The sequence below is a fragment of the Papilio polytes genome, unplaced genomic scaffold (assembly GCF_000836215.1).
Source record: "Papilio polytes unplaced genomic scaffold, Ppol_1.0 DF821845.1, whole genome shotgun sequence".
NCBI classification, from domain to species: Eukaryota; Metazoa; Arthropoda; class Insecta; order Lepidoptera; family Papilionidae; genus Papilio; species Papilio polytes.
Genome location: NW_013527359.1, coordinates 4,109,338 through 4,129,541, shown reverse-complemented (window position 1 = coordinate 4,129,541; position 20,204 = coordinate 4,109,338). Strand labels below are relative to the sequence as shown.

Here is a 20,204-nt window from a genome sequence, read left to right as displayed (position 1 = left end):
TCTTTGTTGCCTAAGATGTCAGCAATAACAGCATATTTTTGAATAATTCTTTTTTTAATAAAAAGCCCTACACTTACGTCTCAATTTAAACTATATATTTTCACGCTATTAAACTTAGGGAGTAAATATTTTGGATAAAAACCCTAATGTGGGAAAGAGACCATACGTTGTTGCCAACATCAAGAAAGCAAGATTGCCGAGGTTTGTCACGTTATGTCATTTTAACATTTGCTATTGTAATTTGTCAAATGTAAACAATAAACTATTTTTTTATACTTTCATGCGGATGAAGCCGCACGGGAACACCTAGTATAAAAATAAAACGTATTATGTAAAAAATAGAGCACCACTGGCTGCAGAATTGGACTCGAGCAACCAGCAATTAATATTAATCTTTGTTTTATTTAATTTTTCAAGTTTTATGTTTTTAATTTCAGTCCATGCCAGTACCCAGTACTTGATAACCAATATCAAGGTGATATCTTCGACATGTCATAAAACATTAGACGTCTACTTAGCGTCTTTGATAGCAATGAGAAGGGTCAAGCAGTGTTTGTACAACGGGTTTGGACAGCCAGAATACATAAAAACCACTTTTAGTGTCCTTGTAAGACTTATGCTGGGTTTCTAAAGTCCATTTATTTTGTCATTACCTAGTGATTCATTAGTGGGTTTCTAAAGTCTCCATTTATTTTGCCATTACCTAGTGATTCATTAGTGTTAGGATGAACTAATTTCTGAGGAGTAAAACTCATGTAACGTAGTTCGGAAACGCATTTTATGATTTTATCGAACCTAAAACATTAACGACTGGTTATATGTACCTGGGAAGCCGGCCATTAGACAATACATTTTTATGCATGCATTATAGATGATACTAACAGTACAAATTTTAAGTATATTTCATGTAAATGTTTCTCAAAAATAGCCGTAGCATAACTTATTCACATTATAAAGGTTTGAAGGTTAAAGAAGTCGCAGTGTATATTTTTACGAAAGTAGAAAAGGTAAAGCGTGAAGAGTGTAAGGTGCGCAGGTGGCATGTGAATAGACCCTAATGGTAGTTTCACACGAGGGTAAAATAGTGAGTTTAGGTAGACACTGCAGTACTGCTACTGTTTATTCACTGAAAATATAATAATGGCAGTACTGTACTGTATACTACTCTGCCCTACTATCCTAGTGTGAGACTAGCATAATGGCGATCACAAGCGGTCGCTGTTCGTAACTTGGGCTCTGAATAATAAATTGAGCGCCAGTTAGTCGGGACACGTGGGCGAGGACAGCAGGGTTGTCCGCCTACGATGCTCGCCGCGACACATTTTATATTATTTTTAACATTGCATTTATTTAAATTATGCAGATACTTTGATTCTTTTTATTTAGTTTATTTTATATTTTTTTACTGCATAGAGAGCTAACTAACTTAAGGAGAGCGTAATTAAGGACTCGCTAAATGTAGATTTAGTACGCGAAATCTGCCCGAAACGGATCGCTTTATCTTTGAAACGTCTCTGAGTGTGGAATATAGTTAACAACTCACCTTGACATTGTGTATCCTTAATTATAAAAAGCAGGAACGCTGCGATAGTAACAATCCTCCAGCGTCGTCTTCCCATTTTGTATGTTTCACCGTTTCATTTATGTTCTCACTTGTCACCCTACTTGTACAGTTCCTCCTCTACGTCATAGCTGCTGTGTAGAAATCACGGTCATTTGAAATATATCCCCACTGCTTTTTTACATCTGAAACAAAGAAAATCAGTTTTAATATTTTAGAGAACAATATAATTGTAACAACGTAATTAACTTCAACATTCAGACTGAGATTCCCGCCAGAATGGCGCGCTATCTTCAATTCTTTTGATTGACACTGACAGATGTCATAGGGCCGAGACGTGTATGCCAATGACATAGTGTTGTGCCGATTTCTTAACAATATGTAGAACTTCACGAAAGGATTATTATTGTCTTTAGAAAAGCATTTGAAATAATTGTAATTATACATAGCAATCATACCTATACAATATTGTTTTCTAACTTTTCCGGTAATTCTTCTGTATGAAATTTAAATAATTCTTGAATAGCCGCATGTTTTTATGTTACTGTGAATACAACTCGTTATTCATTTAATTATTATTACTTTTGACTTCATATTACAAATACAAAAAAATATGCCCCAATATAAAAATTTATTTCACACTAGCTGTACCCGTGTGGATTCATCCAAGTGAAATTTAAAAAAAATCCTTTATTTTATTATTTACATTTGCCCAATTCTCAATTGCAATGTAAATGTCAGAATTTAAATGGACAAATGATGACAAAGGCCTTTGATATTTGATAACAATTACCGTTACTATAATAACCTTGCTTTCTTAATGTTGGCAGCCTGTAGTTTAAGGTCCCTTTTCCACGTTAGGGTTTTTTCCAATTTATTTATCCCCTAAGTTTAATAGCGTGAAAATTTAGCCTAAAGCGTGTCGTTTACGGCTTTTTATTTAAGCAAGAATAATTCAAAGATATAATGTGATTGCTGACATTTTTTGCCATGATGTAGTATGTGTTTGCGGTTTATTATATTAAGTATGGAAGTATAGATATGTATAGATTACATACGTTCTTGTTTTCAATAATAAAAATTCTGTAGCAAACGTCCCTTGTATTATAATGATTTACCGATAAAGGATAAAGAAAGTACACGGCACGACTTCTGAATTTTGATATAATCGATAAGATTCCATATAAGAATTCTGAAGCTATAACGAGTAAGCCAACATAAGTGGTAAAGTATTTAACGCGCGGTGTACGTGAGGTGATTACTAAAACGGCAGACCAATCGCAAAGATATTGAATTAGAAATGTTATTCTAACATAGGATGTATTTAATACTCATTGGTTTTTAGTTATCTATAGTAAAAAACACTAACAAAATGTAAACCCCCTTTTAATTTGAATAAAATTGTTCATTTTAAGAATTACAGAATATTCTACACGAAATTGAAGTAATAAAATTAACTTAAAAAACTGAATTTGATTTACGAAATATCGATTTTTCAATTTTATTTGACTTGAATAATATTATTAATTACTGGGACATTACAGTTGAAATCGTTATTATTTTATTCTATTTCTATTTTATATTCCATACATAATTTGTAAGAAAAACATAAAATATTTATGATTAAATGATAAACTATTACCTATTGTTATTCTATAGATTGAAAGGTTATTTATTTTTTACATATTTCTACCGCCTTTTTACATGAGTTCTCTAGGCTTATTTTACTCATTATATTCTTATGTACACAAACTATTTTTGATGGATTTTAGTCTGTTTGATTTCATCATTAAATATCAAATTACGTATCATTTTTTTCCACCATTGAGCACACATCTAATAGTTAACTATGTTTTTTATTTGATCTGTATTTGATTTCATTTTCTAATACAAGTTTTAAGATTTTTGAACTAGATGCGACGTCAGTGACTAATCACAACATTCCTTTTTTTATCGGCGGTGAATACAAAACGTAGTGAAACGTTACATTCGCCAGTAGACACGGCTGCAATGCGCACTTGCGGTGTGAAAGCGTTACGGACCGACGAACAGTTTCTCGTTCGCACTACGTTATTGACGGATACGTGTTTTAACAACACATAACATTATATGCGAATATTATACTATTGTTATACTAGTATTTTATATATAATTGAAGCTGTTTATTTTTATGGCAATATGCTCGCTACTTTAGATATTCGGATGTGGTATTGAAAGAGGTTTCTTTTATTACAAGATATTGGTAAATGAAAAAGGTTAACGTCGTAATTGAGAGATATCAATTACTTTAAAGGTTAAATGTGTGGAATACACATGCCAGTAGCTGGCATACTGGCGTACCAGATACTGGTTCACACATGCCTAAAGCTATCATGTATCAGTGGCAGGTTACTACTTATTTTTCCTAACCTCTTCTGAAGCAGTCTAAAAATCTTAAATACTATAATGTACCGTAGTATTTTCCCGGCTAATTGGTGTTCAAGGTACATTGCACAACTGCTCGGTCTCATACAAGTAAATAACGTAAGCCTAAGCGTGTCTGAGGCAGATTTAAATTGCCTCTATTGTGGTGGTTATGAAACATTCTCACGGCCGGCACATTGTCATGTGCGGGCCCATAGTTTTGCGTCACATAAATTAATATTCAATTTCGATAACCATTCAAAAGCTAGTTCTTTAATGACCGCACGATAATTAAGTTTCTTTCTGTTGGTATTGCAAAAGTCTTTTCAAACCGTTGTTATATGAAACAAGTGTGTTTAAAAAATAAATTCTCACGAACACTTTTGTTAACAATGCGTTGATGCGTTGAGCGCAGATTTTCAAACGATATTTGCTGGATCATTATAAATTAATTTGAATCAAATATTAATATCAAGGTTACATGTAATACGATACATTTGTCGTAGACAAGCCGCTTTAGCATGTTCTTTTGTTTTTAACAGGATTAGACCTCTATGTCCAGTTTCTTTTACACAATACAGCTTAAAAGATTTTAAATTCATAAAAACACAAATCACAGATTATAAAATAGTAGCAAGATCATTTGAATAAATCCATAGATTAAAACAAGGCATACTCGTAGATTAAGGCAACCGTTAAAAGCAAGGCTTACAGCAGTCGTTACCCGAAATGATCTACTATTAAGAATTGTTTATTGTCCGTATTTTTTTATTGAATAAGTGAACTAACCTCGAAATCTGAACCTAAGAAATCTCAGGGTTTTTTATTATAACTATGCGAAGGTCCATTTGACACTTTATAAATGTACAACGGTAAACACAGCACGATTCGTCAATGATCAATTTGTCGTGACTAAAAGACGTAAATACTTAACACCGATTGGCCTTACACGAACCTTCATACACTAAGTGCTATCAAATACTGAGGTATTAATTGTTTTATGGGGCATTTCGAATCGATTGTAATTCATTACTTTTATGTGTTTATAAAATGAGCTCAAAGTTCAAAGGGTCGTCTGCGAGATCGAATCAGTTATTATAAATAAATAGAAACTATTTTTATTTGCACAGATTAAAGTTAGCGTAAACTAAATGTACTTAGACGCAAATGTAATGAACTAATCACAGTTATCAAACAGAGACTAGTCATAAATGTAATGTACTAGTCACACTGATTGAACAAAGATTAGACTAGTCACAAATTTAATGTACACGTTGACCAAACTTACCGAGCAATATTTTATAGAACATAAAACGGATCATAGGAAAGACATAAACGACAATTTTTATTTACATAGCAAAGAATGATGTTAAGAGCTTTTTGTGCTCCAAGAGTGAATAATTTCACTTCTTTCTGAAGGATATCCTGTTTTGAATCCTTAACTATGAGATCATCAATTACTAAAATATGTTAAAACATCATTCAATCATGTAAATGAGTTTTTCGATTTATTACGATTATGTAGCCATCAAATGATATCAAAATATATTTAGTAGAATAATTACAATATCGTTCGTTTCGTTTTTGAAATATATAAATATATTTCTCATAAATGTGTGACCTTCTCAAGAATTCGTTAGCTTAGTGTTATTAAATCATTAAAATCTTCGCGTTAGATACGTCGGTATATTTATTTTGATGTTTTAAACCAGACTATGTGGATCAAATTTGCTTAATATATTCCGAATAAAATCATTGTGAACGATGTAGGATATAACCTATATTTACATAATATAATAAGAACACAAACGTTACACCTATAACATGTTTCGTAAAATATGTTAAAATTGCAACAATGCATAATTTTCCAGATCATTAAATTGTAAATCTTAGCAATATAATATGAAATCATTTTGATATAGCACACTATCTCTTCGTTCTACTTAACAACGCCACAAGTAATTGGAGCGGAAGAAAAATTCAGCCTTTAGTATCATAAATTTCATTAAACCGCTTATTGATTGAAAATAGATATTTTCTTGTCAAACTGTTGCAAACATGTGTGGTTTTATAACGTTTATTTAGTTTGCTTCAATACAATTTCAGATATAAATTGTTCTCCCGAAAATTTAATTCAAGAATTCTGTAAGCTTAATTCATAGATGCCTTTTTTACCTTTACAGAGTAAATTAGTAACATAGTAAACCTTTTACAAGACCCTGTAATCCTTAATAAATATTAACCATAGAACTATTTTGGGCAATGTAATAAATTATGGACTTCAAGCAACTAAGTTATAGTTGTTTTTGTAGAAAACAGCTGCTACGCTATACTAAACAAGATGAACTTTGTAAAACTTTAACGGTTTGTAACTTCGATAAAATTACAAAGAAAATTCTTTTTAAAACAAACGAATGCTTAAAAACTTTGTTTATATGAATAACATTTCGATTTTTAATCGATGATTTTTATACATGATAGTTCAAACAAAGAGTTCAAGCGGTAATAACTGTGACCTAGACTCGGAGTCTAGACTTTATGGTTACATAAACAACGTCTAGTGCCAGTAATAACCGAGCACGTTACTGCAACATCTATAAGGTTTATAAGAGCAATTTCTATTACTTATTACTCAACGAGTTTGTTTTGCACGTTTGAGGCCGAGCAGCCGGTTACCAACCTTGCCCCCTCCCTTTCTCCCCCAACCCCACCCTTCTTTGATATACACTTTCACTCGCTGCGGCCTTCCTACGTACTTTTGACAGCATTAAATAATACGGATGTACGTGTGCCGCTCTCAGAATTATAGCATTTTCGGAAACATGTTGTTCCATCTTTGTTTACGTACGTTGCGGTACTGTATTTAAATATGACCTCTTTTACATGTTATACGTAAATTATGTTTAAATTTAGCTGGAAATTGCCTTTTCTCGATGCCTGTCATATTTCGTGGTGACCTACGTGCTGGTAACCAATTAAGACATCTAGTTTTGTCTTTTATATTAAAGGCCTTGCTCTGCAGATGCTCTGTCACCGATTAAATCATGTAGAAATGAATATCCACCATTTAAATCATCCCCCAAAATTAGGTACATATACAGAAAATAAATAAAAAAAATTAAAATTAAAAGAATAAAAAAGAAGTCGGTATTGGAACCATAATTTATATTACGTTTTAAGATTGTTAAGTAACTTTAATTTCAAATGCTTTTAAAATGTTAGATAAAAGATTTTTGAACCCAATGTCCCGATTTAAAGTTGTGGATAAAACATTTTGTTACTTTAATACTTTGCTCATCCTTATGCAAATTATTAAAGCCGGCAGATTACTCAGGCACGTATCATCGCGTCCGGGTTCAAAAAAATAAAAGACCATATTAAAAAACCGGTTTAAGTGAACAATATAACGCGCAAAATATACTTTGTTGAATTCTTTACAAATATCACTTGTTCTCCTTCTCGTTTACACTGAAATTATATTATACTAGTCGTTGCCGACGACTTTGCCCGCGAAAAATTAAAAAATAAAAACAAAAGTGGATAGCTTATGTGTTCTTCCAGACTGTCCTCTACATCTGTACTAAATTTCATCGAAATACTTTAGCCGTTTAGGCTACAAACTCTAACAAACATCCAACTATACATCTAAACATTCGCATTTATAATAATAGTATAACATTCGATTTAACTAACAGAAATGTCTGTTAATTCCTATTTTACTGACATGTACCAAAATTAATATTCTTTTTGTCAAAGTACAAGCCAATTTTATAGTGAATTATTTTGAAGGCTAAGTGTTTTTTTTTTAGCTTTTAGCCGACTTTCAAAAAGAGTCTATTTTGTCCGTATGTTTTTATCCAATGCATGACTACTTTACAATAGACAACAAAGGAACAAGTGAATCGGTAATAATGTTGCTTCCAAACAGAAAACCGGATTTTATTAGAAAAAATGTAGTCACGTTTCGCAAGTGATTGAGTGGCTCTCTAAATAAACAGACCCGTGTTAATTCTTGACTCGTTTTGGATATTATTTTTATACGTTAGATGGATATGTTTAGATCTTGTTGGATTGACCGACTATTATGATATGATGAAATAATTTTAATCCCTTTACTTTCTCGCCATTTTCTCATACGAATACGGGAAGGAGAAGTGCATTTGATGATGCGGAAGACGCATAAGAAGGGGAAATATCCTCGTTATGTGCGTCTCCGCTCACTCCTTTTCCACCTTATGATACAAATAAACACAACAAGACTATAATAATAAAATACTAAAATTAATTTGCATGGATTTTGTTAAAAAGTTCTTTTAGATTAAAAAAAAATAATCATTGGTCAAAAAATAAAACTTAGCACTAAAATTCACAGGAAATAATAGTTACGAATATGTGCATTAAATTTTGTGTTTGTAGTTCTTGAAAAAGATGTATTTTACTACGTACTTTATTCACGTTTTTCATTTAACAATAAGGAAGAGCAACAAGAATATAAAAACTAAACAAAAACACGATGCAATTATATTCGAACTTAACATGAGCGATGCAATTATGACATAAAAGAACTAAAAAATCACGTGATACTTAAAATTCCTGCAATGAATAGAAAAAATAAGAACATCTTAGAGAACAAATAGTTTTCGACTATTATCTATATATCTACTTATATTGAAAATCCAATATGATTTCTTCTAAATTGGTCAATAAAAATGTTATGAAAGCTTTCGTAATTTATTAGTAGATAATTGATAGTACAATGGGGTCTCGTTTATTTTGACCTTATATGCTAATCAGAATGGATTTAATGTTAGTCTGTGGAAATCTCTTATTCGTGGATTAGAAAAAAATTTCATATAACGCAAGATGAAACATTTTAATTTTTATATCAAAGGGAATTACAAATAAATTTAAATGAGGAAAAGATCGATTCTACGTAAGTAAATTGTAATAATGTGAATTCAAAGGAATGAAAATGAAGGTTTAGGAATGTCAGGTAGCTAAGGTTTAGATGCGTTCTTTGGAAATCCCGGAACCTCTCATCTTACGCTAAAGGACGGTCACCGACTGGTTTTTAATGAATCAAGTTTCAAAACCCTGTTCTTTAAGTAGATGCAGAGTTTCTTTTGCATATCGAAAAAGGGACTTTAAGTACCCTGATGGTTTTATAAAATTAAATTCAGACATTGTGTGATTTTTTTTTTCTTAAAAATATCAATTTGTAGCTTTTGTCGAGTTATTTCCTATGTAACCTAAATGTAAAAATACTTGTATGTGACTTATCATTAACTAGCTTTTTATATCTCCGCATTGATCACGAGCAATGGCAACTAGTTCACCTTTTTTTGCGTCAGCAGTACCAACACTGAGTGCTGATTGGTGCATACTTTCGATTTCATAGCAGCAGTCGACCTCGCCGCACCACGCCTTGCCAACTCCGCTCACATACCGTACTTGGTCATGATCCTAAACTAGTTTGTCCACTCGACTGCGCTGTTGCAGTTGCTATACATTGTAATATTCATCCAGTTCAAACAATGAAATAGTCATCCATTTTATTGCATTCCTTAAACAAAGAAGTGGTTGATATCTTATATAATAACTAATATTATAAATGCGAAAGTTTAGATGGATGGGAGTTTGTTAGAGTTTGTAGCCTAAACGACTGAACGGATCTTGATAAAATTTGCCATACACGTAGAGGATAGCCTGAATAAGCACATAGGCTACTCATTTTTTTTATTCCACGCGGACGCAGATGCGAGCGAAAGCTAGTAGTTATTATAAATGTAATAACAAGTAAGTAACAACTACAAATAAGTCTGTTTATCTGTTTAACAATGATGGTATGCTTTTAAGAAAATCTACGTTTATGACATCTAGATGATTATCTATTGAATATTTGAAATTATAAACAAGCTTTCTCTTCTCAATAATCTGTGATTTCTTCTTTTATCTGATTAATTGTGTCTCGTTTCTTTAAAAATCTTTATATATCTGTAGTTAATTGCGGATCATGTTATTGCATGTAACAAAATTTGTCAATATAACATATATATATGTGTACCGAAGGAGTTTTGACCTCATTGCCACTTAAGTAATATATTTATTTATTCATCTTTCTTCATACTTATCAACTGTGTAAAAATAATGTTGTTAGTTGCGAAACGCAATTAATTTTGTTAATAAGTTATATTGTTTTCAATTTAGACATTTTTTATGTTGAAAAGTGTTCTGGTCTAATTATATTGTGCCTGTTTTTGCGCTTTAACATTACTCAATAAAACCTTGACAAACGTAAATGCATACTTTGCTACAATGGTGGAATAGCCTTCAGTTTGTATATGGACATTAAAATAATTTTAATAGAGATATTGCATGACAGTATCTTAGAAATATAGTGACTTATTATAAAGATCAATGTATTATGGAAGTATTAGGTCTTATTTTCTAATATTTTCGTTACAAGTATCTCTTTATTAATGGATTCGAAAGCATTTTATTGAGAATAAGTAACAAAGTTAGAGTCTAATTGAACCTCTATAGTATTAAAGTTTAAAATAAAAATGAAACTTCACTTTATATCGCATGTTAGTTTCCAAATGTGTTGGGTTTTATGTGTCTTTTAATATAATAATTAAAACATTGGACGAACGAAAATCAAAACAACTTAAATACAGGTTGTATGTCGACATAAGGAATAATTAAGACAGAGTTGTTTGACTGGTACGAATATATGAAAGTCAATTGATGTATTAGAGCACGCAGCTTGTACGTGCTACATAACAGTAGGCTTACATTGCCGAAACCCTTGCACATATGACATCTTTCCTTCCCGGAATACGGATGTTTCAATTTGTGTATACCAGACTATGCCTTCTCAAAAAATACACTACAGCGATCTCATGTCCCTATCATTTATACTTCGTATATTTTTAATAAACATGTGGATTTTATTTAAAAACTCTAAATGAACACGTCACAATTTGTTTGATTTCGCCTTTTTATAAACATGCTGCATATGAGCACAGTTAGTGGAAAATAAAAGTCAGTGACGTGCGAAAATACACGCTCGGATATTTGTGTCGTTGCTATTTTGCAACCCACTAGATATCAAGTGATTATCACAGTCTATTTATATCAGTATCACCGAAATAATTATAGAGAGAAACTGGCTTAAAAAGACTAACAATATATTTTTTTAATTTGAAATCTAGACAATAAAAACTAGGATCCAAAAAAATGTTTTACGCCAAAATCGCACTAAGATCGAATCTATTCCGTATTTATGTTCAGTTCGGAATTTTAGTTTTTTAAGATAAATATTAACATAGATCGTTTGTATTAAATTATCACTAAGGGTGACCATTTAATGAGTGAGTATGGCAGACTACTAAGACTAATTTGAATTAATTGTAAATCCGATAGAATCAGTTTCAAAGTTTGCGTTACACCAAAATCGATTACGACCTGGGAAATATTGATCGTGCAAAAACACTTTTTTTGTTGATCTGAAATGGAATTAAATACCCAGACCAGTTCGGGACCTGATGGAGCCTTTACGGATTTTAATATCGACCTTGACGAGCTCTGTCTTATTGGATTCGTTCTGATTCACAATATTTTTAACAAACAAAATGCAAAACAGACAAGTTCATATATTTTTTATGAATTCTTTTTGAATTGGACTTTATGGTCATTCGTTTTGTATTAATTCCGGTATTTGTACATGTTTTACTAGCGATAAAGTTTTTTTTTATAGGATATCGAGTCGACTGATGAGATATGCTTACTGTCGTCCATAAACTTGAAGTAAACTGAATAAAATGACTTTGAGTTGATTTGTTTTATTTATTAAGGTTAAAAAAAACAAATTAGTCATTTGAGACTGGGTGGGGAAAAGTCTTGTAATAGATGAGGGATGAAGAGACTAAAATAAAGACCATTTTCTATGCAATAAAGAGTTAATTATTAATGAAAAACCTTACGATTTAAAGATTAAATAACGCAAAGCTACCCTTAATTGAGGGTTAAATTGATTTTATCGTACATAAAAGAGATCTATGAAATATTCCTCGTATCAGTTTTATAAAGAAGGTATTCCAATATCGCCCCTTCGTACAAACGACAGTAGATTGACGTAAAAAGTACAAAATATGATATTTCATATCGAGATATAGAGGGGAGCAAAGCCCTGTCAAACGAGGTGAGGGAGAAGTTTTACAATATAAAGTTACTTTCCTTTGAGCAATTCTTACTTCCGTATGATCCGAATACACGTGAAATATGACAGGCAGAAATATTAAATGGCGTTTGTAAGTTGGAAATAAGTTGGGGGAAAAGTAATTCATTTTCAGAGTTTTGTTGTCGAGTTGTTTAGGCACATTGAGATAAGAGATAGTTGTAATCAAATATTCAAATATATTCTAACCAAATATATTATTTTAGATTATTTATAAATTCGATGTATTGGTTCTTGCAATCATACTTATATTGTTAATGCGAAAGTTGGGAAGGATGAATATAAGTTACTATTTCCAAAACGTTTTGCGGAAACGAATAAAATTTGGCACAGATAAATAGCTGTTGCTCTCGACTTTGCCCGCATGAAACAAAAATTTAAAAATTACGTATAGCCTATGTTACTTACCAATAACGTAGCTTTTAAATGGTGAAAGAATTTATGTAATCGGACCAGTAGTTTTTGAGTTATTTCAATACATAGAAAAAGACAAATATTGTCTGTTTATAACATTAAGTAGGTATAGATAGTCTGGAAGAACACTTAGGCTTACGAGGCTTCTTTTTAAAATTCTGTGCGAAAGAATTCGCGAACGAAAGGTAATAAAAGATTACAAGTAGAATACAAACTTACGTTAAAAGTTAAAACACTAGACGTTAAACGATTTTCTTAGTGTATTAATTTAAATATTGATATAAACAGTTATTTTTATAACGAAATTCATATTCATCCTGTTGCTTCTTAGTGCCAACAATCTGAAGTCCGATGTAATGTTGTGAACTTTCATCAGATTCCCAGCTCTTGCGGTGAGCCGGTTGAGACATCAACCTCAACATTTGCATATTCGACATTTACCTACGCTATGAGAGCTGCATGATAATGACTCGTGTTGGAACTCTTGTGTGCGCTCGAATACGTGTAGTCGAGGACGAATATTTCCTACTCTTTTCAGTGAGCTGTTCATAATGCTATAAGATCAAAAAAAAATTACAGCCTACGTCCTACATTATACATTTATGGTGACTGGCGTGCGGTATTCAATCCTAAATGGTAAGGGAATTTAATTCTTTATCTGTTAAGCATTTTGCAGTATAAATGTGAAAGAAACAAGCCGTCTAGCAAAAGATTTAGAAGAAAACTAGTGAAATAGTTTGCGTATATGTTCACGAATTTAATTCCTGGCGGCGCGGCAACATTCCGCGCGCCCGCCGCGGTGACGCCGCTCGCTTCTTTCTCCGACGGCCATTTTCTCAAATATTCGCATGCTCAGACAAAATCTTCCCATTTTTATCTACTTATAAGCTGATTTAAATGAATGTATTGTTTTAAAACAACATTTTATAATTAACGATTGGACCTTTTTTTCACTAACGCAGTTTTAATTTAGGCTTTCACCTGTTCATAACTATAATTTAAATCGCCTAATAATATGTCTTAATGCTTTTGGCCCATAAATTGTACATCCCACTGAATTCGACTGCTATGTCTTTGAATTCATAAATGCTAAAATGTTATTTTAGTAACTATTTAGTAACCTAAGAATTTTCATTTCATTCAACGATTTCGAAAAAGAACAGATTTTTTTCGTATCTGATGTTTTTGGAAGAATGAAAGGATTTACTCGGATTATGCGCTTTGTCGAATAGATCCAGTTGCTTAGAATTTAATAGTAGATATCGACAGCATTAGGCAAATGAAACGCTAAATGTCTATTTTATTGGGAAGGATAACGGGTAAATGCATTCTGTCTGAATCTTTGATTAATTTGAAACGCTAAAAACAAATATATGACCAAAAACTTTACTATTTAGCAGTTAGTATTGAAAAATTAAAAACCATATTTCTCAGATTGTATAAAATACTAGCAATAAGTATATATTTTAAAAATATGTGACGCAGTAATACCATACTCTCACTTTCATACACATAATGTTTATGTAACACAAATGTCTTTTGTCGTTTAAAAATATCCGGTTTATTGTCATGTATAATTTGTATCGTGCTTAACAACGTGGAAATATTGGAGCTAATTTTAGAAGCTTGGAGGAATTGGGCGAAGGTGAAAGTAAACAAGTTAGAAAGCATTTCTTTGTCATCTATCGGTATTTACATTAGAAATCCGCTGAGCGCAGGTGTTGCTTTCTCACGCCGCGGATCAACAAATAGAGAAATATTTGATAACTGTCATGTCAATTGATATAATTTGGTTTCTAATTGATGCACACATTAGCACACCCAAATACTTTAACCAGATAATCACTTTTAAACGTATAAGTATTAAAAACAAGTGTTTTAATTCTGCGTCATTGAAAATATACAGTTTCAGTCTTACACGCCGACGGTTGGCATCTCAGTTTTACAAGTTTTCACTATTTGCACAACATAAGCTGCCATCATCTCGCCAAATTAACGAAGTGACCTCTTCCCATAGAAATCCGAATTAGCAAAAGTGTTGTCTACCTTTAATCAATAACACGCATAAAAAGAAGATTCCCCTACTTATGCATCTCCACTGCCAAATCCAAACTACTCCAGAAATTGTTGCAACAATTTGTTCCGTTATTATTCGTAGTTACTCCAACACTAGCTAAGTACACATTATTTAGCGTTAGAGCATAAGTATTAAGTAAATTATACCAACGCTAGCCAGCTATAAGATTTTAATAGCGTGAGACGAGGGATGCTGGAATGTGGAATGATAGCATTTCTCTTGCGGGTTTAATAGTTTAGTGCCAAGTAAATCAAATATACGTTAAGTGCTTAGCTAAGCAAAGAGAAAATGTGATAAACGTCCATAGTGTAATGAAAGAAGTTGAGCATATTTTGTCTGTGGTAACGGTTTTGTATATGCTTGTATTTGTCTTAAGAAAATGTCTTTGTATTTAAATATGTATCTCGTTGACAAAAAGATACGCAGATAGTTCTAATGAGTAAATAATGCATTTTTTCCTTAATGACATCAATATTTTCTCTTAAATACCATCAAAATGTTCAGAGGTCAGGGCCAGAAAACAAGATGGCGCTCCTTATCGGCTTTTTTAATATTGGGTACGAAACACGTGACATAACGTAATGCTTGAGAACGAAAATTAAATGTCCACTGCAGTGTTTCTCTTAAATAAATGAGCTTTGCTTTCAAGTGGCATTTATTGCCTTATCTCACAGAGAATGATAGCATTATAACCCGGATAAAAACTGGTACCGTGTTTTTGAACCTTGGCACGATATCTTGGACTACAGCCAATGTCATTGTGAGAGCATTTTTATACAGAAAAAAAACTTTAAATGAATTCCGTAACTTAGTTATTATTAATAATGTTCCAAGCTTGAACCTTAATTTTGAACATTAGGTATACTTAAACCCGCTTGGTTACTATCCGACTATCTTACTGTACTTATATTTTCCAATTTCTCTTAACAATACAGATTCAAAAATACTTTGTTTATTAGATATTTATTTATAGGATTTTATAAGATGTTACTATAACATATACTACTATAATATGTTCGTAAAATTTGTACTTTGCGCGTGTAGGCCTACTATCTCTCAATAAGTCATCTACGAGAATTATTCATTGTTCATTAGTTTTCGCCCGCGATTCCGCCAGGGAGGCATTAAAAAACACAAAATTGTGTAGGCTATATGTTCTTCCAGGCTATCCTCTACATCTATGCCAAATCTCATCGAGATCAGTTCAGCCGTTTCGACTACAAACACTAACAAACATTCATCCAATCATCCACCCACCTAAACTATCGCATTTATAATATCAGTATTAAATATGATTACAGAAATACAATATTAAGTTAGAAATTAAAACATTTATAAACAAAGCTAGTGTTTCCTATAGGTAAATGTTTCCATGTAGGTAAGAATCGACTACATGATTGAGCGATTGCGTATCATTAGATATGTACACGCATTACTTGCATTCACTAACCTTATAAGTTATTGTTAGGTTAGGTTTTCTAATCATCAGCAATACATATGAGTACAAAAATAATTAATCATATTCAACGCACATCGAGGTCCTTCGGTCCTATTCACTCTCTGAAAGTGGCTCACGTAACAAAGGAACGGTAACCTAATACGTGACGAGAAATATGATGCATTATATACATTCTTTATTATATTCTATTGTGGACCCCATTTGCCGATTAATTGGTTCCGATATACGTATGCGAAACGTTCGTGACTTTCGTATAGCAAGGTGAAATCGTGAATCCGTTCCCCGTACGCAATTTACAGCTAATTGATTACTTGATTACGTCTCGTTAAGTGTTCGATGTTTGTTTTATGTTACTTCGATACTTTAGTGTAACCAGTTAAAAATTTAGAAAATACAGGCAGTTGGTTTAGAAGACAAATTCTTATCTACAAACATAAATGAACTTACATCAAACTAATATTATAAATGCGAAAGTTTAGATGAATGATTGTTAGAGCTTGTAGCCCAAATTGGTGAACGGATTTCCATGAAATCTGGTATAAACGTAGAGAATAGCCTAGAAGAACACTAAAACCACACATATTCGTTTTTTTTTAACTCGACGCGGACGGATTAGCGGGCGATAGCTAGTCTTATCATGATGTTTTATGAGATGAAACTTAATCAGCAGACAAACATCCCTACTGATAGTTCTTTCAAATTCAGACTTCCCATAAATTTGTACAAATTCCAATTCTTTAAAGTAATAAAGATAAAAGTTGAGACATTAATATTTAGCTAGTGCTATATGTTCAAGTGTATTTTCTTTGAAACCCCTTTGAGTAGAGTTCCACACAAAGCCTAAATCTAATTTGCGATTAATCTTGAAAGCATAAATTATGTAGACTGTAGGAAGACTAGCGCCTTGCTTAAGCATGGAATTCATGAAGATTATATTTAGACGCTGAATTCGTAGACGTTATATAAATTATACTTGCAAGTGAATTTACTGGGATAGAGTTTCTTGTGACTTGGACATGTAGATCTCACAATATATACTTTGTACTTATATATTTTTTTTGAATCTGGGTAATACAGTTTACAATTTAGTTTAAAGTTGTTGACGAGAGAATAATTTGCATACGATAGGAAGAACTTTACTATGGACAGGAACATTGAAATGGGTTAATGCCTAAGAAGAAATGGATAGATTGTGAAAGGTGACACGATTAAGAAGGGTCTGACAACTGAAATTACTAATGATATATCGATTTGGAGTACGAAAACCTGGTGTTTCAAACTCATATTGAATGAATAAGAAGAGGGAGACAAATTTGATGAACTAAATGTGAACTAACTAATCTTTAGTAAAACTGATTTAAAAGTCATGTAATTCTTTCGAAGTATTCAAGGCATTCGAGCAGGTCCTATATTGCGTAAGCTTTAAACTCGCGTAGATAATCCGTTTGTAGAGGACGCGGGAGGCAGGCGGATACCGTGAGACGACCTCGAAGCAAGTACAGTTTCTGATCTCTGACTCATATGTGACTCGATGATAAACAAAACGTAATGCAATTTGAACACATTCCATTTATGAAAATACAAATTATTACTGGCAACTAGACACAAAGATTAAATTTTAATTTAAGCAAAAAATTAACTTGCATTAAATTGGTTAAGTTAACTTTAATAAATAAATATGCATGCTATGGAATGTAAAACTTATTCTTAAGTTGAACCTAAGTATATCTTAAATAATCCCATTACTACATGCTAAAAGTATTTTTTTTCATACTTGTACTCTTGGTAGGAATATTTTAAGTATGCATAAACATTTAGTATGAATAAAAATAAAACTGTATTGTAGATTACAATAATTTCATAACAAAATAATATGTATTTAGTATGTAAAATAACTTAATTGTGTTTACATGTATAGCATGGTAGAGACAATCGAATTGGAATTGTGTCGCATTCCTGCGTGCTAACAAACTGCTTATTACTTGCAAACATTAAGCCGGATACAGAAAACGAGTTAGGTCAGCCACACAGATTGTATACAATATACATATACTATGGTATTTATTTGTTCATAATCTAAAAATGAATAAATCATTTTACCTAACATGTGAACAATTAATTGCTAATCGCAATTATTTTCTTTTATTCAATTATTTTCTCTTCATGTGTTAAGATTTGTTCTGAAAATATAAGCTATGTTTTTTATTCGTTAGTATTGACTTTAAAATTGTAGCGTTGCTTAAATAATTTATCTTTAAATTATATGTTTTATAATATTTCAGTGATCATGATAAAAATGGTTGTTTTTAATAATAGTTAAGGATAAAATAATGAAGTTATTACAAACGATGGTGAGAGGGTTAGTAATGGAGTCATTACTTTCATAGCCATTTCCTGGGGGATTTCTTACGTGACTTTTAGTGTTACTATGTATAATCATAAACGACACGGTTTACACATCATAGAGAATATAATACTATATTTAAAAAGTACAATAACAAAATTTATAATTATACAGTAATTTAATCATGAACATTAAGATTTTTTTACATTATTTTTATAACATTGAAGATACCACACAATAATACAGTATGCAATTATAAACTACACAATTATAATGTTAATTATATGCTAATTAAAAGTTGCTATACTTCGGAAGTATTTTTAAAGAGAACGTATTTCCGCCCAACTTGCCCTTTAACTTTCTTGATGCCAATTTACACTGGTCAATCAGTGTTCACTTATAATGTCTTATTTGTAAATTAGTTCTTATTAATTTTAAGGTTTTTAATTTATTTTTTTCAATTTGTAACTATTGTTTACAAAATGTCACTTACCAATAACTTGTGTGAAAATCCAATCAAGCCGCAAACACAACACAAAAACGTTTAGTTTACGTAAAGAAAAACCAATTCCACAGAATAAGATTACAATATCCAGTATAAATAATCACCAGGGTTAAACAAGAAACGCACAATTCAAATATAAGTAGAAACGGCGCGATACGTTCACTGAAGTCCGCGGCCGCGACTCTTTGCCGTGAATGGAAAACGTTGGCGTAACATAGAAATGGATACAAACGTTTTATAATCAATGCGTGAGTGTTGCAATATTTACGTAATTTTTGCAGGTTGTCAGGTGGTCGAAGGGTATCGCGAAACAATCCAACCGCTGCCGGCGAACGCACGGCCCGCACTGCTTGCCCCTAACGGCAAAAGGTCGTTCGTTACCCACATTCTCTTTCCGCGCAAGCCTCCGCAAGTTAGAGCAAGATGCTGCGACAATCTCTCGATTAACATATGTGTGGGAGCGGGATGGCGATACCCAGCTTCGCAGGAGAACCCGAATTCGAGACTTGATAGTTTCAACTTAAGACCGTGCGTTGTCATTGTGAATTATTTTGATCGTTGCACAAAAATGTGAGTAAGCGCAAATGTGAACAGCCAATTGTTTTGAACAATGAACAAAATGGTTTAGGTTTTGTCTATTTCTAGACATGATGTAAGGCAACGCCTTTTGTGTTTTAAGAAGAAAAAAAAACTTATGAACTGAAAATCGAGGATAACGCAAACTGAGAACCAGCCATTTTTGTAATGACATATGCCGAAAGTTATGCGACAATATGTTCGTGTGAAAACCTAAATACAAAAACGAAAATGGAAAAAACTCCCGGAAAAGTTACTTATTACAATATAACAGTCTGAAGGTTGAAGTCTATTTGAAGCAAATTGTTAAAGAAAAATATGAAAATTTCAGCATTACTGGTAAGATATACATAAATAGCTCATAGTATTTCGTTTCTATACGGCGTTGAAAGAATGGCAGAGGAACGAATGCAATGCGGACAACGCGCTTTCCTTACAAAAGGGCGAATTAATCTCATGGTCCAGTGAGTCTTAATATCGCATATTCGTAGGCAATTGCAAAACCAACTAACACGGCTACCAGTCGCAATCATTATTACGATATAGCAAAGGCGTACAAAATAATAACTACATTATTTAACTACAAAGTATTTTACAAAATCATAAGTACATTACTTTGACTATAT

The 20,204-nt window shown here is 32.2% G+C and overlaps 1 protein-coding gene across 1 annotated transcript in view; it reads right to left on the bottom strand.

Moving 5' to 3' along the window:
- LOC106107820 (filamentous growth regulator 23-like) overlaps nt 1-19,366 on the bottom strand; it is a 27,791-nt gene extending 8,425 nt beyond the window's left edge. Inside the window, exons 1-2 of the mRNA XM_013288824.1 lie at nt 18,991-19,366; nt 1,544-1,746 (exon numbers count right to left, since the gene is read on the bottom strand). Of these exons, the coding sequence (XP_013144278.1) occupies nt 1,544-1,619 (76 nt within the window). The 5' untranslated portion in view covers nt 1,620-1,746; nt 18,991-19,366. The remainder of the gene's footprint in view (nt 1-1,543; nt 1,747-18,990) is intronic.
- Nucleotides 19,367-20,204: the final 838 nt, after the last annotated feature.